The sequence below is a fragment of the Symphodus melops genome (assembly GCF_947650265.1).
Source record: "Symphodus melops genome assembly, chromosome: 10".
In the NCBI taxonomy this organism is placed as follows: Eukaryota; Metazoa; Chordata; class Actinopteri; order Labriformes; family Labridae; genus Symphodus; species Symphodus melops.
In genome coordinates this window covers 16,800,145-16,823,559 of record NC_136700.1, presented here as the reverse complement: position 1 = coordinate 16,823,559, position 23,415 = coordinate 16,800,145, and the positions used below count along the sequence as shown (strand labels likewise).

The 23,415-nt window shown below is 37.3% G+C and overlaps 2 protein-coding genes across 3 annotated transcripts in view; one reads left to right on the top strand and one right to left on the bottom strand.

The window, feature by feature from the left end:
- The window catches only part of bace2 (beta-secretase 2), a 168,000-nt gene that overhangs the window by 77,835 nt on the left and 66,750 nt on the right, over positions 1 to 23,415 (top strand). The gene's annotated exons all lie outside the window — the stretch shown is intronic.
- Positions 1 to 23,415, bottom strand: part of LOC306830732 (cell adhesion molecule DSCAM-like) — a 102,676-nt gene that overhangs the window by 37,825 nt on the left and 41,436 nt on the right. For both annotated transcript variants that reach the window (XM_079354372.1, XM_079354373.1), the window contains exons 4-7: positions 3,475 to 3,621; positions 2,578 to 2,856; positions 1,283 to 1,558; positions 325 to 621 (exon numbers count right to left, since the gene is read on the bottom strand). In XM_079354372.1, the coding sequence (XP_079210498.1) occupies positions 325 to 621; positions 1,283 to 1,558; positions 2,578 to 2,856; positions 3,475 to 3,621 (999 nt within the window). The remainder of the gene's footprint in view (positions 1 to 324; positions 622 to 1,282; positions 1,559 to 2,577; positions 2,857 to 3,474; positions 3,622 to 23,415) is intronic.

The window sequence follows — 23,415 nt, the reverse complement described above, 5'->3', positions numbered from 1 at the left end:
TAACAATATCAAGGAATATGGATAATTTAAATTACACTTTATTTCTATTCTAAGTATAATACTTCTTACTCACATAACACAAATTTATTATAAAAAAGGACATGTTAGCTATGATTAAAGGTTAAATATTAGAAATTTTATGGCCAAAAAAGAAAGACTATCCTTCCAACAAGCATATTTAGTAAATCCTCAAACTCTAAAACCAACTAGTACTCGTGTAGGCCTACTTTAAATTACAAATAGCCAGCTGAACATAGACACAGAGATACATAGACTGACAGATATGTGTATTGTTGTTCTTGGAGGAGCTGTTTTGACAAGCACCTCTTACGTTTATTCGAGCCTGGTGGTACACGACCCCGGCCGAGTTGCTGCACGTGCACCGATACAACCCGCCGTCCTGCACCTGGGTGTGTGTGACATTGAGCTGGCTGACCACGTGCCCTTCATGAGTTTCGTAGTGTCCAAGGTGGTGGTGGCTGTCTTTGATGACAGGGTCATCGTCCAGTGACCAGGAGCACCGAGGAGGAGGCGTACCCTTGACATTGCAGACCAGGAAAACAGGCTCATTTGGGTTGACCACCTTCTCACTGAAGGAAGAGAGTATCTTTGGAGTACCGTCTGTGGTGGGGTACAAGGTGGAAAGGATAGCGGGAGAAATGAAGATAAATATACAAAATACAAAATATGATAATGACTTACAGAAAGTTTTCAAAGGTCGCTGAGTAAAGCAACAGACTAGACCAGTTCTGATGTTTAGTTCGTGATTTTTCTAACTTTGTCTTTATGGATATATGAACAGAAAAAGTAAATGTTTTTTATCACTCAGAATAGTTGTTAATGTATCTTTTTTCAGCAGCAGCAGTATTTTCAGCAGCTTTTCCTGATCCACTGGTTTCAATTATAAAAAGAGTCTTCTGGAGTTCTGTTTTTAAAACTTCTGTCTACTTGCTGCTGCTCTCTGATATTGTAGATCTGATCCACTTGATTGTGATGTACAGCATATTAGCAATATCTTTTTACAGCTCCCTGGCCATTGTCAAGGTAAGCTAGTGCATTCAAGACTGTGTGTGTGTCTGTATATTTTTGCATGTCCTGTATTTGTCAAGTCTAGGACATTCACTCTATAGGTGGCTAATAGAAGACAGCCACAAAAGGATGCCATTAACGCATAACCCCTGTATTGATCTACAAGACCTACGGTACATTTGTTTCCACTGACTGTTTATGCATAAGACAGCTGGAGCCATTGCCTACTCCATCATATATTCACACATTTTACCTTCTAGGATGACCTGCACAAAGTCCTGTGCTGACATCTTGCCCTTTCTGGCAAAGCATTGGTAAGCCCCTCCGTCACTCTTGGACATTCCCTCCATGATTAGGTTCTCTCGGTTAAGCCCAGTGAAACGGACATTGTTGCCAGGGTAGATGATCTCTCCATTGCGGTACCATGACAGCTCATATTCGTCTGAGCCACTTACGCTACAAGACAGAGACACCTTGCTACCAACACTGCCTTTCACCTTCCGAGGGCTGACCACTGCTTTCAAGGGCTCTAAGCACACAAACATAAGAAATCATATTTAGTTGACTTAATTACATATTTTAAATGACAGAAAGACTGATAGAAAGGAGAATATGAGATAATTGGAAAAGTTTAGGTGTGTTTTCAGCAACATGGCAAAACAGAGTAGGAGAAATAAACAGTTTTCACTCGATTCAAGACGACACAATCTGAGTAGCAAAGGTCAAACATAATTATCAATTATAATAATATTTATCATTTAATATTTCTTATATAACATATATCTAATACATTATGTTTTTGGTGGGTCTTTCAAAGGAATGTGTACTTGTTTCTTTTTTAAATATATAGGGAGATAAAGCACATTGTTGCATTTCAGAAGCAAACACAAAAATCTAATTGTTTTTAATTATTGATTTATAAATGCTATAAAATTATAAGGAAAATTGCTAATGAAAATCAAAACATTCCTTGTCTTCATTATTATTAACAAATTAGTCAACTAAAGGTTTCCATGCAGTTCTATGTTGTTACTATACAGAGCAGGCTCGCCCCTCCCGGTGGATATGTAGGGAAAGAGAGAACTGGAGCAAGGTGAGCAGATTCAATGTAACAAAAAAGCTGATTATTAAGTGGGATTGATATTGTAAAAACCTTCTGAATTCCTCCTGAATTCTTGTAATTTTGTTGTATGTGTGGTACTAAATTGCCTGCTGCAACAAAATATGAACGTGTGCATCTGAATTAGGCCTATTTATTTCACATTTATTTTTCTCAGACCAAAGTTAAAAAAATATTTAATGTACTATGTTCTTACCAATCAAGGGTGTCAAGTTAAAATATAATTATGTTGCAATGCCATGCTTTGAAAAAGCACTATGAATTGAATGTGTCTTGTAAGCCAGGGTTAGGGGGTCTCATTAAAAAGGGGCTCCACATAAGCAGGGGCAGCCCTGTTACTGAAAGTTTTAATGTAAATGACAAATGACAAACATACAAGATAGAAAAGAAGAAGAAAGAAGATTCCCTTCATTATGGAAAGCACTTACGTTTGACATACAGACGTCCCATGACCTCAGCGTTGCCATAACTGTTCCATACTTCACAAACATATGTCCCAGAGTCACTGGGCTGTGAGCTCTCTATAAGCAATCCTGTGATGGTCTGGCGGAAGCGATTGTCAGGCTCTAAAGGACTGTTATCTTTCAACCAACGATACTTGGGTATTGGGTAGCCTGAAGCCTTGCATGACAGCTCCACCCGATTATTAATCATCACATCGCGGTGGTCAAAGCCATCTAATATGCTTGGCTCAGCATTGGTGGGGTCTGGAAGGAGCAGAGGATTAAACTTTTATTAGTGGAGAGCATTTCTATGCGCTTGAATGTACATTCCAATATTGATATATGGAGTCATTTTCAGTTCAATATACTGTATATTTTGTTACTGCTTGTTCCTGAATTTTTTGAGAATTGTTATTGTCTCCAACAATCAAGTCTAAGAATAAACTTTGATTAAGACGTTTTTTTCATCAGTTTATCCATCTATACTTCTGACAGGGTCCCATTATGGATTGGTCACAAATTCCGCTCCCTCTCTATTGTATTTGAGATCCATTGTCTTCATCTTGCAATTCCCAGATGTCCCATCAATAAAGACAAAAAAATCCAAAAAACATAAATAATAAAAAAGGTTGAGAGGAGATGATATCCAGCTTACTAGGAATCAAACTCAAGCTGCTAAAACAAGGCATCAGCGAAAAAAGGTACATATGTGGTAGCAGGTAATCAACAAGTGGCATTATGAACAGCAACTATCCACCAAAATATCGTATTTCTGTCCAGTTATCCTTTTTAATTGTTCCATCTGTGTCAGTATATAGTCTTAACTGGATAAATGTACAGTTTCTGCAATGATCTTGATATCACTTTGGAAGAAATACTGACCTGACACAATGAGACGCGCACTATTGCTCTGACGAGTTTCGCCAGTGTAGCGGTGGCGTGTAGTGCAGCGATAGTTATTCAGCCCATCCTCGGGCAGGACGTCCAGAATATACAAGGCTCCTGTGGATGAGATGAGATATCTTTGTCCTGAAAAGAGGAAACATAGAAATAAAATCAATTAAGTTTTGTATGAAAGGCAAAAAATGACTTGCGGTAAGTGAGACTTTTAATGCATAACCCACCAATAACAAAACAATTACCAATCATCACTGATTATAAGCAAATGTGTTCCTTTACTGAAATACTCCTGCATGATTTATCAAATACGATCTGAATAACAAATCATTGGCCTCTAACAGCTTTTATCATTTTATCTATGCTGTTGCACTAACTTCACTGGCAGTGTCGCTCCTAAGAGGGGAAAAAAGCTCAGCTGCACAGGGTTAGCAAAAACATTATCCATCCTGAATCTAAGAAAGGATAACAAATATTTCCCTTAAACCTAAATACACAACATTACTCATTTAAGCAAGAAAAATAAGAATTTGATTTATTGTTATCTTAATGAAATTAAGTCTGTTTTTTTGTAAGGTAAATGTTGACAGGCCCATTTAACTGTACCTCATTGAAATGATGCTATTGCAAGCCCTGTGACTGGAAAGCACTGTATTTCTTACAACATTCCTTCCAGAGTCGCAGCCATTTTCTACATTCAGCAGAAGAAAGAATTCTACAAGCTGGTACAATCAACTGCTGCTCAATATTTATTAGCTCCAACTACATTATGTGCATATTTACAATACAACACACAGTGTATTATTCTATCGCTGTTTTCCTTAGTCAAAATGGTATTTAAAGATCTTGTGAAAAATATATGGACAAATAGGTGCAGAGATTTATTCATTTATTTATTTTTGTTTCCTGGTTAACAACTGACTGGCCTCCCAAAGTTAATCCCTACAGTTGAGAAAATAACAGTATTCTGGTTCACATTACTGCAGTGTTTTCCTTTCCATTACCATCTTACTCTACAGATCTGTTTGAATAATGGCAAGGTCCAAACCAATTAGCTAAACAAGTATTAATGAGAAGTAACTTCAAAGACATTTTCTTCAAATATTAGATTGTACACTTATGTTAACATCACATCACTACATATTTTAAAGTTCCACAAGGGACTAATACACATGAAATATGCAAAGCATGTTTAATATGCTTAAGTTTTGTAGGCATTTTTATGTTCATACATGCAAAGAATAATCAACCTTTGGTTTTAAGCAATCAGGGGTAATGCAGAGAGAAGTGGGAGAAGAAAGAAAATATTACACTGCTATTGTAGGCATTGACCTAGATAGAACCAACAACAAATTCCATGGATCTCATGTCCTGAAGGGTTTACTGGTTTGCATACAGGGCTGTTAGATGGGCAACCAGCAAGTGGAATCTATAAAGAGATGGTGTTTGTTTGTGTATGCATGGATGTGTGTGTGTGTGTGTGTGTGTGTGTGCGCGCACAAAAGTGTGTGCCTGTGTATGTGTGTGTGCAGACACCAACAGCCATGCATGCGTGCTCTAATGTGATGGGAGGAAATCGTCTCAGAGGTTAAGGAGGCCAGATACAGAAAAAAAGCACAAGTGTTTATGAGTATAACCTAGCTTTCAAGCTATATTTCACATGTTCTGTACACACAGATAAGACATAGCCTGTTTGATCATTCCCTGTACTTCTTGTAGGACTTTGTGTTAAGAAGTCTTTAATAATGCCTCTTGTATGGTTGAAATTACTTAGTATTTACTGATGGAAGTAGCAAAAATGTAAACAAAAAAAGCAAGAAAAGACAAGGATAATGGATCTTTAAAAAAGGTCGCTAAAATGAGATTTCAAGAAGCAAAAACAAAATTCAGACATCTCCTTCAACGCTGTCCACTCCAGATACACTGCCTCTTTCCCTTTTTGTCTCCTCCCCTCAGGCTTCTCCATTTTGATTCTGTACTGGTCCTCTGTAATCACACTGTGGAATCCATCTTGAGTGAGACAAAATGGTATTTCACTCCAGCTGCCATGAGCTACTGCAATTTTGTCTTTGAGCACCTCAGTGCTCCTCCAATGGCTTTTAAGACACCAGAGCTCAGTTATTGTGTTATGACAGAATGAAGTGCAAGCATTGGGAGTAGAACGATGGGGAGGCGATTGAAAATAAGAGCCTTTGTTTTTTATTATAATTTTTTCTCGGCGGCCCGCTTCCTTAAATTATACTGATTTGTCTTTATCTCACTACCACCATTTAAGGTAATTGCTGTCTAAAACGCAGGTATGTCATAAAAGAAACTTTGCACAATGTCCTTAGTAAGGGTTGTAAACTAGGTATGTAAAGAATTTGAATTGTTATAGTTTAATTAAGTCAGTAATTAAGGCCTCACTTCCCAGATGCATTTGAAAGCCTCTGGACAGAGATTTCTGTGAGCCTTTCCCTGCATTCATTCACAGGCACAGCTGCTGTAAAGTGAAAAAGTGATCCACTCCACCAGACACACTTTATCTAATCATCCCCACTTTGCCAGAGACAGAATCTAATACGAACAGCAGGCTCTCACTCTCAGCAGGCTAAATAAGCCTCGACGTACAGATGAGCTAGTGTCACAGCATCCCTACTGCTAACAGACGCTCTGAAGACACAGTGATTGAAATGAACCAGGCTGGTTAGTTCATTGCTGACAATCATCAACACAATAACAAGAGAAAATCATAAACTGGCAATGTATTTGTAACAATTATAAATGCCAATTTGTCAGTGGTTTGTATTTCATGAATTACCTATAATAAACCTAATTTGAGCCACCTGAACAAGAGGAGAGTGCAATGCGGATGCTAAACTGGAAATCTTTTAAAGAACTGTGTAATATAACAAGTTTAATTGGCTGAAAATGTTTAGTGTAGAGAGCAGCGTGTTATATAAAGGGTGAGTTGGTGTCTAAGAGTTGTGATTGTTCAAAGAGGAAGGTTAGAGAGGCTCTCAGGATAAGTCTGCACAATAAGTCAGACAGTGAGTAGGGACCCAGTTCTAGTCGGGTCAGCAGAGACAGAGAGATGATAAATGGTCTTGTGACTGCTTCAGGTTTGTGTGCTACTGTAACTTCTCTAGCCCAATTTTACTCTCCTGAGTCAGTTAAGACATTAAATCTAAATTAAAAACAGACAGCTACATATAGCCCTTCCTCACATTGCATCTACATATTGTAATGCAATCTTAAGTACATTCAAATATAGGAGGAAATGCACTGCTTTGACCGCTGAATGTCGTTGGAAACTCAAAAAGAGTACATCGTGTGACTAATTTCCCCCTGGATGTGGTGAGATGAGAGTAACATTTTTACAAACCACAATCGGGTGGTGGTGGTGGTGGTGGGGTGGACGGGGGGGGACTGAACTCTCTAAAGTTCTAACACAGAACTCCTTAGGTCTGTGACTACATGCTGGGAAACGGAAATGAAACTTTTGATTATCCTGCAGACCACACCAAGACATACCTTGTTACTCATTTAGGCTGCCTGGTCATTTAGATTACCACATGAAATCAACAGCAGTGAATAACGATCCAATACATCGGTGAAGAAATTATAGCAAGCTGAGTTAAAACCTAAACCTGGCATATTGATTCATACGGAACAACACAGCACACCATATGGTGATGAAGACATTGTGGCTCTCTCTTGGATCCGTTTACTTCTCAAGATAGCTCTTACATTGATAAAATAAATGCTTATTGTCCAACTACTGCTACGTCCTCAAATGAGCAAATGCAATTTCATAAATCTAGATGGAAATCAGATATTATATGCTATCGCTCCTATTGCTTTATATTTACATAGTTATATTTACAGCACTTATGTAGACAGGCTACCAAATGGGAGGCCCCATTAAAGACGTCAGACGATTAGACGTTCACTTCTGAGGTGGGTTACTGCAACTTCGAAGAGTAAGCATATTTTGATACATTTGAGTAAGTTTACTAGACACATTAATAAATGACGCAAAGTAGGAATCTAGGGATTCTAGATAATGAAGTGTTTATGTTTTTGTGGTGCCCATCTAAAAATGAGCATTAATTTAACTTGGGCAAAACTGGCCTGAGTCTGCCACGAATGCAACATGAAAAGAAATTATTGCAGGAAAATTGTTTTTTGTTTGAAGAAAAAAAAAAGATTTAGCACAAGATATTAAGATATTACTTTATTGATGTCTGTAACATAAACAAAGCATAACATAATAGATTAAGAAAACAATTGAATGATTGACAGTGCAGGTTAAATTTTAGTATACCTGCCCTCTCGTACTGCATTTACTGCTCTGAGTGCCGTTGAATTGCTCCCTGTGGGCAAATAAAGTTTTGTGAATTGATTTAAAAAAAATACTGTGACAAAAAAAGTCAGCAATGGAATTTGCAGTGGTATATAATGATTTAAACCGAGTTTTAACGAAGAGGCCTTTAGCACCTGTACAAGTCACCTATAAAAATCTCTTTCTCTCAACGCACCTGCTGTCTGAATGGATTTTAGGAATACAAGTCAATGACAGAGCTGCCATTGAAGATCTAGTGAAGAAGGCATCTTTAGTTCAGTGAAAGTTTTGGCATCAGAGCTGATATGCTGAGACACTCTGTGTCTCTTATTCAGACTCAAAAACCCCTGTGTTCCTGTTTGGCTCATTTGACTTCCTCTCCTGCTTCTTCTCTGTCTCGTTCTAGGTCTCCCTGTTTCTCCCCCTCCCTAGGTCTCCCAATGTGTCCTGAATGCTTAAACAGTGCTTGGCTGTGTCAGAACACTGCAATGAAATCCTGCAGTCTCTAACTCCAACATTGAGTAAACACCTTTTTTCTTCCTAGACGTTTTGAACTATTTGAATTAATACAATAAAAGAATCCTATTTCAAGTTTTATGAGTCTATTCATGAATGCACACAGAAAGATTTATAAATGTATTTTCTGATTTGTATATGATTGAATCTGTATACGAAAATATTTTTCAATGTACACAAATATTTATCATTGTACAGAAATGTAAAAAAAGATGAAAATGTAAAAACTCAAGGTTCACAAAAGTGTGTCTGATTCACATACAAATATTTGTTGTTTATATGTAAGTAATAGAAATCCATAATATATGATACACATACTGTATATATTTATTTGCTTGGACTGTCAGATTGTCGGTAACTTATCTTATAATAACTACTGAGGTGATAAGGGCTCTTTGTTTGAATCTCCAAATCAACCTGATGAAACAACTTTCAATTGTAAGCTACTTGAGCATTAACAACAGATGTCAATGTAAGTATACTGATTTGTTTGTTTTCCAGACAATTCCATAGCAAATAGTGTGATTGGTGTTGCTCTGCTCCCTGGCGTTAAAGTTACAACAGAGTAATGTTTAAGGCACAATAACACTTCAAACGAAACACAGGTGAATTTAATTACAATTTTTTTAAAGGTTTTATATCCTCGTTATATCAAAGGTACAGAGAAACACAGTGACTGTGTCATACCACTGCTTTAAATAAAAAATGTTTTTTTCAGTCATCATAAATAATTTGTACATTTTAATTCATGCAAAAAATGTCCAACTGCCATGAGATGAACAATTCATATTTAATAAACAACTGAAAAAGTGAAGTATGTCATTTAAATAAATCATGGGACCCCCTCCCCGCCCCCACCAGTTTTCCTCTCCACTGGTACAGGTCAAATTGCTACATTGAACTGAGAGATAAGGAAATACTGTGATTTCGAGGAATCATGTACAATAAAGAATAAATAATTATAATATGAGAAAACAGAAACTTTTTCATTTGATCTCTGCTTAATGTTTAATTACCTTTATACGAGAAGTCAAAATTACGCATCAAGAGACCTTAAACAATTCTCTTTAAATTGGAAGAATACAAACAATACTGTGATGTAATAGAAATTTGACATTGTTCCCGTGTCCATTTCACAATTTGAAACCAGTATTTTAAGTATTGGTTTTAAAATGTTTTTGCACATTACTGAATACTGCAATTTATAAAGGAGGTACAAAATCAGTAGTGACTAGTAAATATACAAAACAACATAATATTCAAAATACAGCCAGAAGCTTTGTGGTACATACAGGTTTTCTGTTGTTGGTGCTTTAAATCTGCATGCTATACAATGACGGAGCTACAGGCAGAGCAGCAGTGAACTTGTGTGAGGAAATGGTTCATGTTGTGATGGGAAGGTGTCTTCATACAGGACTCCATTGAGAGAAGATTAATTTAACATCAATGTATAGTTTGCTGTGGTTGGCTACAGGCATGCACCCACCCACCACACACACACACACACACACACACACACACACACACACACACACACACACACACACACACACACACACACACACACACACACACATGCACACACATGCACATCACAAAAACTGCTGAAAAGGAGAGTCAGCTCTCCAAGGTTAGAGAGTCTGGGGGTTGTTGATGTCTTTGATGAGGTTTGCAGTCCAGTAATCTCTACTGAAGGCCGGAGCCATAAAACAGCATGTTGCTAAGCAGATCTGCATTCCAGAATGTTGAGACAGCAGCATAAAAACAAGTTAAGCACCAATAAACACTGGTCCAAATCAAATTACTGTTAGCACTTATTTTAGTTTGCCATAGAATAACAAGCATATTTCACCTACTTGTACTTGTTTCATTAATATATCTCAGTATTGAGCTAGTCACCCTTGTAAAAGGAGAGTTTGTGTACATTTTACACCTTGTACAGCAGTGATGCCTCTTTGTTCTATGCTATGGCATGTTAAAAACACAAGCTGTTAAGATGAGATACGATTAAGATTTTAATAGGGACACCATACTGACTTCTATATTTACACATCTGTTCAAGTTACGTTTACTGCACACATCTTTATCCTACTGCATTTGTCTGTTTTATTTTTCTACACATACTTTCAAAACCACATGGCCAGTAAAATATTCTAATCATTTACTATAGACGTCTACTGTAATTTACAAAAAAAAATAAAAAATAAACATCTCTCTTATCTATCACAGGAGAATTTGTTGTTTAGTTTGCAGAATTTGTATATTCACACAGATGGATTTTAAAATAAGTAAATAAATCTAACAATTTTTTTTTCATATATACTTGAGAGAGGATATTGGCTGTGACCGTTGTGGTTGAATGTGTGTGTTTGTGTATCTGTGTGTTCGCGCAAAATGTGTTGCAGTCTGCCATCATAACCTAATTATTGCAGCAGCTTAACAACAGCAATTAGCACACTTCCATCAGACGACACTAATTTGCAAATTCCATTCCAGCGCCATTCAGGACCACTATGCTGGGAGAGAGAGAGAGAGACAGAGAAAAGGAGGGAGAGAGACTTAATTCACTGTTGAGTTACTGGCAACACTAAATCCATATCTATAGGGCTGTGAAAATTGCTTATGGTAATTGCAGTTATTGCAAAACTACGCTGAAGCTTTAATGAAATTTCAAATTTTAATCATTTGTTTTTTGTATAGTCCACATTTACTGACTTCTCCCTCAAGGGACCCTTTGTTTCCTCAGCTGACTACCCAATAAAAGGCCTCTCCCTATTGGACAAATGAAAATGTAACATCACAAAAGGATTTCCTCTCACTCTGGGGGAAAGGAGAATCATATTTTGGCAATAAACCACAACCTCTATAGAATTAATATAAAGCTTTTTTACTACAAAATAATTAGTAATAAATATGTAAGAGTATGATTATTCTCTTTTTGATAAGTTATATTCAAATTTTAAATAAGACAGCAAACAATACTTCAGCTGTGGTGTGCAAAACTGCTAATTAAACAGATGATGATTTAGGTGTGTTTTTATTTGACATTATGTTTTTGGTATTCTTAACTCCGAGCTGTTCTTCTTATGAACATCCAAAGGCAACATCTTGCCTTCATGATTGAAAGGCTAAATAAGTTCTTTAGACTTTCTTCAGTTACCCTACCACCACCGAAGGATTTCTAAAGATGTTGTTCCTTGATATGAGTATTCTGTCATTAAAAGTGGACAAATCCAGCAATCTGAGTGCTTTCAAGTGGCACAGAATGACTTTCTCCCTCCCCTCTTCGTCACCCCCACCATTTTCTCATCTCCCTTTTCTTCAGCAACCCTCTAACCCCCTCTGCTCCCTACATCCTACGCAGAGATGCATGTTGAGTGATGGGCCTGTGGATGAGTCTGGACAGTGCGTATGAGGCCCTGGTTTTTAATAGGGTTCTGTTCCCAGTAATTATGCTGACACAATTTGATCAGCACGGGGCTAAGTATCTTCATCTGAGGGAGATCGGGGGGAATTAACGCTGATGTAATAAGTACAATTTGTCACTATTAAGACGGAGGTGTTGACAGGCACTGGTGTTGTCAGGGCAACTGATGGTGCTCCCTTGCTACAGTATGTATTCTAGTGCAAGGGTTTTCAAATTGTGGGAAGCTTCCCCTGAACGAACATAAAAACTGCTGCACCCCAACAATAAATGGTTTTGACACCTTTATTTTTAGAAATGTCTTTGTCTGTCCTGAAAAAAATACATTATTTTTTCAGTCTAAAGGTTTTTTATCTTTATTTTTTAAATTTGCTAAATATTTTAAGACCAAGACCAAGATATGTAGTTCATGCAAATGTGGTCATATTTTAATTAATTAGATAAATGCTTTTGTTTTTTTTTAACAAGGTCTAGACTTAATAATATCATGTTTATGTGCAATGTTATCCTATCTTACTAAAATGATGAAGTTAACGTAATCTATGCAGCACCATGCGCAACAGACCTCATTGTCTTTTCATTGATTATCCTAATGAAGAAGCACACATACCCTCTGGATCAGATGGGCCTGAACTTTTGATAAACCAATATCTGTCACTGGATACAAATGTAATTAGTCACTGTGAAGTCTACTGGACAGGGGTGTGTCCAGAGAGGGATTCAGGAGTGATATGCCCCCCCCCCCCAAAAAAAAGCCTGATTGGCCACTCCAGAATCCCAATACTCCTAAACTGTAATTGGCTGCCAGAGGCAAGAATTGTGTTAAATAAGCAGTGAGTATAGTATGTTGTTCTTCTTTTTTCTAGTCCCTCAATTAAACAACTTTCACACACAAGGGGATGAGCCGGCACCATGTAAATACGTAGATACATGGCCAGAAAAAAATCACAGACAGAGGGGCTCGGATACCACATTTATTTTAGACAGTAATGACTCAGTTATTTTCAGTGGACTTACTGATTTTCTGTTATATTTATTTGTAAAATGTTGCATATTCATTAACTTTGAGCATTAATCTTCTTTTTGTGTCATTAAAAAAATGAAGCTAATGTTGCCATAATCTTACGTTATAAAGAAGATACTATTTCAGAGGTTTTTTAAAAAAAACTGGTCTTTACAAAGTTGTATTCCAAACATCAGTCTTGAAAAGAGAGGGTTGTTTTATAATAGGGTCTTCTTAAATTTAGAAAAAATAATCCAGTAAAGATAAAGACCACAGTTACGACAGTGTCAGTTATGACAATTTATAACAACATACAACCTGAATACCTCACTCCAAACAGATAGTCAAATAAGGGGAAAGAGACAATGTTTATTGCTTCAATATCAGGCAACAAAGCATCACTGTTATTGTTAGTCAATAAAGCACAATAAAGATCAAGAGAGTTATTCTATATAACAAACTCGCTTAAGACCAAACAACCTAAAAGAGCAGGTCAAAGCAGTAGGCAGTGTTGTACTACTTGCATCCAGTCACATTATTTATAAGGACCTGTGATTTATTTAGTTTCAAGCCCGGAAAGACACCTGGGCACCCTAGTTGGGTTACAGTGTTCCTTACTCCAAATTTGGGTCAAACTTATTTTGTCTCCCCTGAAATTGATCTGCAACAGTTTTTGTTACCATATGACGTGCAGATTGCAGTCATCACACTGGGGAAAGAGCATCCTAGATCACCTGTGATCCTACTCATCAGATACGATGATTGCATGACAAAGCACATTTATGCATGACACACAGCTCTTTACTTCCATTAATAATTGCAATCTCCAGACCAGCTTACAGGATCACTCAGAATCTAATACTAATTAATTAAAGGTGATGTCATTCTACACAACCAAAATATTCATTCAACGTTCTTGCTGTCAAATTGTTAAGAGTGAAACCGCTGTCATAAATCCTGACCATCAGAGTTGTCTTCAAAATCGTTTTTTAGATTTCTAAAGTTGATCAGTCCTCTCTTGATAGTTTCCCTACTGCTGTCAAGTTATAACAGTTTACAACATGTTTTGAGTTGCCCTGTTTAAATGTCACATGGTATTTGCTGCAGTGACATTTACATTTGGTGAAGAGCTTCTCTAATCTTTTTAAGTAAAGTTAAAGAAGACATTCATACATCAAGAAAACAAGAAAAGAAGATCTGGAAGCTTGCACAGGCCAATTTAATGTAATTATAATTTTGCTCTGTGTTTCAACATTAAGACTCACAAGTAATAGGACGTTAAAGCTTAGCTTACACTTGACATGATAAAATACAAGAACTTGCAAAGGCGGGGAACTGAAGTTTATCTTGGAATCAACCTGAGGAAACAAAAAGTTAGCAGTGTCTCAGCTGTCTCTTGCATTATTCTTTCTAAGAAATTACTTTGTGATTTTAAGGGGTTGTTTTTTTTTATGTCAATATTTTTCATTTCCCTTTTTATATTATATTTGCGCCTCATGCTCTGAACATTCTCACTTTAAAGTTCAGGTTAAAAAAAAGTCAGTTTTTTGGTTTTAACTTCAGTAGAGTTTCCAGCGTCCATTTTGTTCATCAAACATTCAGAAGCTCTGTTTTTGTACTAATTGAAAGCCTTTTCTTTGTGCTCTGAGCAAGGTAATCAACATTTTATTAAAAATACACATCAAAGAGAAGAAAAAAATAAGTTTTATAAAACATGTATACAATCTGATGTGTTTATCTGACAGTGGAGATTATTTTACACTGATGCCGTTGTAAGTTTCCAGTTTCACACTTATACAACCATGTAAGAAAAATGACCTTTTCTGAACCATTGTGCTGTTTCCTTTACGAGCAGCCACAAGAAAAATTCATATCTGCGTGCTGCTCAGATATATTCTTAATGAGGCCCTGTGTTATGTGAAGGAGAAAACAAAAAAGTCACTAAAGATTCCTGTCATTTCATGTTGTCGTCCAAGGGTGACATAAAAGTCTGTGACGTCTGACATTAACTAAAGGTCGCATGTAGACTCCTTCCACAGCAGCAAGGGCTCTAAGGGATATGCACTATCATCCAATCAAATTATGTGTGTGTGGTGGCGGGGGGCAGGAAGTGATCCACACCGTGCAGTGTGGATCTGTTTCTTGATTGGACAGCCTTGTGACATGATCGTCTCTGACAGCTGAAAATCATATTTGGATGGTGTGGACTCATGATGAAGAAAAAATGTTGGGTTGTTTTATTTGACAATGGGTTTGTTAGCAGTCGGAAACATGCGCTCATCTGGGAATGATGTTATAAACAGCCAAAGATAAAGACTGAAAGATAGGAATTGTGCTATCTGGGTATGAGATCTGATGGGACATCTGTTATTTGGAGCTCTTCCTCCATGGCACACACAAACACACACGTGTACACATTTGGTGGATATGCTTTGATGTACAATTTTCAGGCCTCTTCTTGGCAGGCATTTTCTCCTGTGTTGTGTGTGTATATGTGTGCAGCTCTGTCAGCACTTACACAGTATGCTGTCTAGCTGACGTCAGGAGGGCAAGGTCTACTGTACCAAACAACCAGTCAACCCCAGCTCCACGTCTTCTTACATCCCTCCTATCGACTCCTTATTGTTTTCCCCTACTATATATTATATTTGTCAATTTCTGTTTATTCCTTTAATTTATGGATTATTTTTCAAAACCTTATCATTCTGTCCTTACTTCTTCCTTGCTCTGTCTCCATCCGTCGTTTCGTTCTCTGCATGTGTGAATCTCTTCCTTCCTCTCTTTCTCAAAGCAAACACTGCCTCTCCTTGTCCATGGTTGAAGACTGTCCTCTGTCCTCTATCCACCGTTTTAGAGAGCCTCTGCAGGCCTGTCGCTCTATATGCACAGCAGCCACGTGGCCCAACAATGGCTCATTTCAACCTCAATTTCCCGCGAAATGAATGGAAGCCCACCCTGGTGCACGCGGCATGCCTTTTAATTGGCCCAAGTTAGATTCAAACCATTAAACCACTGATGTCGACACATCTCTGCTGCGCCCATTGGTCTCCCTACCCCCTCCCAATATGCACACTCACACACGCAGCATAAGTCACTCATGCACACACACACACACACACACACACACACACACACACAAACACACGCGTGCGTGCGTAAACACACAAACCTACAAACACACACACACACACACACACACACACACACACACACACACACACACACACAGAAACACACTCCCTCTTTCCTTCTCTGGCTGCCAGAACATAAACGTCTTATCTCTTGGCCCCAACCGAGCACAGACACCATGAATATTCAGCAGCTTCCATCTCAATTTCTGCAGACAACAGTAGGTGCATGGTTGCAATTGTTTGCATGCACAAACAAATGCAATGGAAAAACACATAAATTAAAAAAAAATGCACACTTGATACACACAGACCGGGCCTTTGTACTGCACCAACGCTTTGAAACATTGTTTATGTTTCGCAGAGTTTAGATTGTTTTCCCCAATGTGCTACATTATTAGAAATGTATATCTGAGAGACAGTGATGAGACACCAAGGGAGAACCACCAGTGCAATACTCACTAAATGACCATATAAGCCCATTCTCTCAACAATATCAGCTTTTAACACTCAAAAAATCAATAAGACATACCTGTATACAAGAGAAGGGAGGAAAAGGCTTAGATGCACTATTTATATTTGACACCCTGCTATAGACCTGCTATCTTGTACTGTGCAATAAGAAATCTGATGTCTGTTTATCTATTTGAATTTAGTATGCTGCAGTCTGTAAGGAGTCCTACCACACATATCCCACCTTCCGTTAACTAGGGTCACTCTTTTTTCTTTTTGACCCATACACTTCTTGTTGTTGTTGTTTTTTTGTTCTTAGCTGTGTGCACTTTAAGGTGAAGCCAAGTAATCTCGTTGTACAATTTGTATAATGACAATAAAGGCATTCTATTCTATTCTAGATTGCAGTAATCAAACAAATTATGAAATTAGTGTTTGATTATGTATCCTCTGTATTCCACATATTTCTAATGACTTTTTCAGCTTATAACAATATTTTCATGCTAAACATTTATCAACACGTATTGTCTTTATCCAAGCACTGATAAAATATCTGCCTCATTGCAGATAAAGCTAGTATGAACATAAAAAAGGCCAAACGGATAATAAAATGGTTAACAAGGCCAAGCCCATGTAAAAACAAAAGATGTGCCTTTGATGGCTTCAAGGATATTGTGTTAATATCAGTCAGTCATTAAATTAAGACCACATTAATCAGTGAGTGTCCATGGCATCAGCTACAAATCCTTGTCTAATCAGAGGGAAGGCTGGGAACCAGGTGTGTTTCATCTCTCTGAAACACAGCCTGAACCCAGCCAAGAAGCCCGGCCCGAGCTCCACTACAGCAGCTCTTTGAAATATTTCACTCTAAATTCACAATAGCCCAATCCCCCTGTGGATGTTGTCAAAGATGAAAGAGGTAGCGTGCACTAGTGCTCTGTCCACACTGCTCGCTCTTTCTTTCTCTGTTCATTCTCTCTGGAATAGAGAGAAAAAAGAAAGTGAATACTCAAGCAGCTCCTGCACTCTTCAACCATTTTACACTACCTGCTTTGATCTTCTTACAGCATGCCGACATCATAGCAACAGATCATAATTTCATTGTCATTTTTATCAAAAGATGTTCTCCCTGTTTTACCTTAGTTTGACTCAAATGCATTTATTTGCTTGTGTAAACTGTCCCCTGTTTCTCTTTTCTTCCTCTGTGTCTCTTTACCTCTCTCACCCTCAAATTGCTAGGAGGGTTTTCCTCCTCGTTTAGCTCGTTAGTGTGTGGCGGTAGCCAGCAGGATCAATTACGGGGGAATGTGAGCCTGTGTCTCGGTATCATTACCCAGCAAAAACTATATTAGTTTAGTCTGAGGGGAAGAAATGGGTAGAAGACAGTGTGATTATTATAGCAGCCTGCCAGCAAGCTAGCTACTGTTACTGTTCTTTGGCAGAATTTGCTACTGATCTCCAGCAAGTAGTGACCTTGCACAGCACTCCTATAATATGTACTGAATATTAGGAGAGAGGCCTGAAATTTGATCAGAATCAAATTCTTGACTAAAAAAAAGGGCACTGAAAATTTCCTAGTGACAGGGTGAAGATGGATATTCAATGCCCGACTTTATGTAGGGTTATGTTGCAATTGTTTCTTGTTAAGACATTTACATTGCGCTATAATACAAGGTTCAAAGCAACAATATCCTTAGACACACAGGAAGGAACAAAGCTTAATTACAAAGGAAAAAAGTCGTATTTCTATACAACATTTTTATTCACTGTTTTTCTGTAGTGCTCGAAACATATTGTTAATCCAATATAAAGCGAAAAGGTTGTTATATACGTAATAAGGTACTCCATATAGTGCTTTTCTAGTCGTTTGACTATACTCAGATCTCTTTTTAAATATTACAACTTCTTAATTGTAAGTAACATTCTTAACCTCCATCAATCAGGATTCAGACCAGGCCTTGGTAAAATATCAGCAGCAACATTTATTATTTTATGTCTTGTATTAAATCATATTATTAATTTGATTGATAATGGTCAAAAATATGCAGTTCTCTTCATTGAACTGTCCAAGGCATTTGATACAGTTGATAAGTTTGTCATCTATTGGATTTGATGAAACTGCATTGAACTGGTTCCACAACTACTTAACTAACAGAACCCAAGCAATAGTTGCAGATAATGTAAAGATCTAATGTTGGAAATACCTCAAGAAAGAAATTTGTTTTAAAAAATGAAAATGAAATCATCAAAACTCACACGGTTTGCAAGTATGTATATGTGTTTCAGTGTCTATACCATCATTGTGGACTGTTTTTTCAATTTGTTTTATTTCTGCAAGGCACCCCATGTAAAGAAAAATCGGTCTTAGAGGGTCCTTTCTGCTAAACTACAGGGCAAATAAAAATAATAAAAATATGTCACGTTTGCCCATTCAGACCACATTCACTGATGGCAGAGGCTGCTATGTAAAGTGGTCTTCAGTATTAACTAATTCCTTTCATACACATTCACACACCACTGGTTTAGCAGCAGGAGCTATGGGGATAAGTGTCTTGCAGGACCTTCTGGTTGAGAGATAACTGACTCTACCACTGAGCGACATACTGGTTTGATACTATGGATGGTCATTGTAGTGCCACATTGATCAAAAGAAGAAGAGAGTAAAACTGTAAAAACATTTACCGTACTTTTAAAATGTATTTGCATATTATTCTCTGCAGGTCCTGTGATCAATTTTGGCCCCTTCACTATCATTGGTTTTTCTCAGTTGGTTTTTCTCATAATTTTCCAATGTCTCTCTCCATCCTTCTCAAAAAGCCCACATCTGTTTCTCTGTTGTTTTGTTGTTCTCTCCCAATCTTCCCCTGCCTACATCCTTTTTGTTTCCCAGTCTTCATCCCCTTCATGCTCTGTCCCCATTTCAGTTTCTATTTATTTCTCTCCATAACTCTTTTCTTCTCCCTCTCGCCTCTTCCACCGAGGGCAGGCTTTAGGGAGTAATATAGCCTCCGAGACAGCTGCACATCACCAACTTTCTGATAAAGGTGTACTCTCTTTCCTCTTCCTCATCGTGCCTTCTATTCTCCTTACTTTTCTCCCCTCTGTCACGTTCTCCTCGCTCCTCTCAATACATAAAGTGGGTGCAGCCAGATACAGCCCATCACTGCTGTCAGACTGTGACACAAATGATCTATTTGATCTTTAATGGATCCATTTACGAACCAACGTTAACCACGAGTATGAAATGATTTTACTTCCGTCCAACAAGTGATATTTAATTCATAGGCTTGTACAGATTTGATAGTATAGGCTATTCCTTAATGCATTTATATCCTATTGATTTGCTTCCACCTGTCTGGACAACAGGTTCTCATATTTAATTAAACAAATTACATTATATGCTATTTTGAACACCATACACTTTGTGTTCATCAATGCCTTCTGGCTTCAATGCTCACATTTACCTCTAACTTGACATAAAATGTATACAAAAATATATCTCTTATTACCTTAAACAAAAGCACATCTGTCATGTCATGCTTGTGATAGTGCTTGTGATAGTTACAGAAGTCCTGACTTCTGTAGTTTCAACTACATATTTGTGTCTTAAAATTCTGTCCCTCTGTCAAACATTACCTTGAAGAGTAATTTTGTTTACTCTCACAGGTAGGACTAAGACATTTTAAAAGTACCGCAGGACTTTTACAAGAGATTTATGTCTTTATTTTCATAGAGGAACATGAGTCTTTGATATCATATTTAATCTTCGATCTTGTTCAGGCCTTTAAATTCAGAATTTATTGTTTGAGGATCATACAGTGAACTGCAGTTGTTTGATGGTACAGGATTATAAAGGACCACATGTCTCTTAACAGCAGCATTTACAAATGAATGTGAAATGAATGAAAATCTGACAGTTAATGCAAATCCTTTATAGGAGATTATGGCCCAATACAAAATGTGTAAATTTACAAATCCTTTATATGGCATTTCAAGTCTCATGTTAAGCAAAGTGTATAAAATGTAATCCAGGATAATAACAGCACTCAAGCTATCTTGTTGCCCCGTAATATTTAGGGACATGGATTTTTCAAAATCTAAACTATTCATAAGGTTTATACTTGTGTATAGTTTATGTTATTTTCTTACTTCTTTAATCAAAAGTTCATCCTAATTTTAAACTGTACTGGTAAAATCGGCCACAGAATATTAAAATATTTGATCAGTGAAGATTATATTAATCTTTTTCAATGCCAAATTGTAACTGCCATCATTTTAAAGTGCAAACCAACATATTATTGGCATTACCTGCATTTGTCATTAAACATAGGATGTTGTACAGCGAGGTATAGATTGGCTCTCATCGCATTTGCGTTCCCAAGTTCCCTTTTTTCATCTCGTAACTTCTTGTAAAGGACTTGTGTACTTTCTGCCGGTATTACTTGGTTTATGCATTTCTTGTGTGAGGTGAGGGAAAAGAAGGAGAATAGTAAAGGGAGTTAAAGGAAGGGCAGGGTCTCTTGTGGAAACAAGACGATTCCGACAGGAATTTTAATGATGAACTGGATGGAACTGTTTAGAAAAATTCACACACCACAAGGTCGCAGTTTTCATTTGCCAATTGGCATATTAATTAAATATGACTGCTTTCTGGAATGAAGTACATGCAGCAAAGATCATGTTTCACTGGTTGGCTCCTGCCACAATTTCACAATCCAGAGTAAAAACATGTGACAGATTAAGGACTTTGTTTGATTTCAGTAGGACCAACACAAACCTGTAAACAGGCAGTTTAAAAGATGCTCCTGTTAAAGTAGATAAAGTATTACGTTTTTTCTAGTCTGATGTCTCATTAAACATATTTAGATTTCAGTCAGTCTCAGTGGATTGCTAACAATACATTACACATTACGGCAAAAAAAATTTGTTGCAGTTGAATGGGTCAGCCAGTTGACAATGGTGTGTTAGTGCTAAACCTATTAATACACCAAACTGTAATCATAATCAAACTGACATCTTCAGTGAGCAATATGTATGAAGTAATTCCGATAAATCTAAAACAAACCAAAAATAAACCACAAATAATTCGCTCAGCTCTACATTCTGTGGGGTGCAGATGGCCTTGTAGTTATTTGACAGGCAGACGGACGGACGGACGGACGGACGGACGGACAGACAGACAGACAGACAGACAGACAGACAGACAGACAGACAGACAGACAGACAGACAGACAGACAGACAGACAGACAGACAGACAGACAGACAGACAGACAGACAGACAGAGAGAGAGAGAGAGAGAGAGAGAGAGAGAGAGAGATAGATAGATAGATAGATAGATAGATAGATAGATAGATAGATAGATAGATAGATAGATAGATAGATAGATAGATAGATAGATAGATAGATAGATAGATAGATAGATGTTCTTATTGATCTTATAGAATTACAGCAGCAGTACATTAAACACAATGTTCGGAACAAAACAATATAATGCAAAGTTGAGAAGTACTAAAAATGTGGAAGAAAAAAAATATATATAAAAAATAAGTGTGTACATCAGGTTTCCCTTAAACATCCTAACAAGCTAGAATGTGATAAATTAACTAGTACATTTGTAAGTACGTTACACCCCATGTACAGGGTCTAAAGTCTTTTTAAGTGGGCGGCCAGGGCTCAAATCTTGCAAGCTCCTGTCCCACATTTTGTTCTTGTTAAGTTAAGTTGAATTCATCAAATAGAGTAAATACTCAGTTTGAACATTGAACAACACTTTGAATGGACGCATGAGTTAAGCTGTGAAACTTATTTTACATAGAATGAGATGAAAACCAGAAACATCCCAAAGATGCATCATGACCTGCATGTACTGCTGTCCTATCTTCCTCTCTCTCCTCCTCCTCGTCTTCAACACAAACACATACATATGCAGACACACATGGGAGCTTATTCACATCTCATCGGGACCTTAAATAGACAGTCAACCACTTAACCAGCCTAATAGGGGTGATTTCATGTTCAATATATCATTTAGCAACTGATGACAAGTCTCACATCACTCTTGTCAACAGAAATAAGGCAGACAGAGACAGGGAACGGGAGTGAGACACTCTAACATTTGCATAGGGCTTAATTTGATCTACTTCAGATTGCAACTTCCTTCCACTTGATGTAATTATACAGAGAGATGTGACTAATTAAGTTGACGGTGAGAAACGAGAGCACAGCAAAGGCATCTAATGACATGACAGAGGCAGACAGTAAATATTGACAAGGGAAGTTGATTGGGAGAAAAGTGTATCACAAGGTGAGAGAGCTGTAAAAGACTGAAGCACTGTCACAGTGTTTACTGTTTTGATTATATTTAGCCTTTCCACATATGCACTCCTGAAGTAATCAAGATCATATTGCTGCTCTAGATATATCCTGACCTGGTTGTTCACATTTTCACCTGCGCATATGTATATATATATATATATATATATATATATATATATATATATACACCCACCCACACATACACACACACACCCACCCACACACACACACACACACACACACATATATAATATATATATATATATATATGCAGAATTAAATCCCTTTCAGGATTAAAGGGAATGTATTGTTTATGAAAAACACCTTCCTGTTTCCTGACGTTTGCACATTCAAAGAACTTAGAAACCTGTAAAGCACACTTGTGTTCCAATATGAGAAACCTACAGCTTATCACTTTATTTCGGCCTTTTGGTGAACAGCAGGCTTAGATCATTCAAAAGTATGTAAAGAAGCATAGGTTAACATCATACAATTGGTGTATCTGCTATCATTATGTTTATAAACTGCTCTCAGTCATATTATACAATACAAAAAAAGAGTTTTATTTACATTTACCTTCCATCAAAGAGACATACATTTTCAGTCTAATGACATCTATGAACATTAGATATAATCACTGACCGTGATTTATTGGGTAAATGGAGCTTCTCAGCAAAGCAGAAAAGGCAACAGCCGGGCACACACTTACCTATAATTGAATTTTAATCTGTGTTTGCAGTCACAAATCATGTAGCGCAGGGT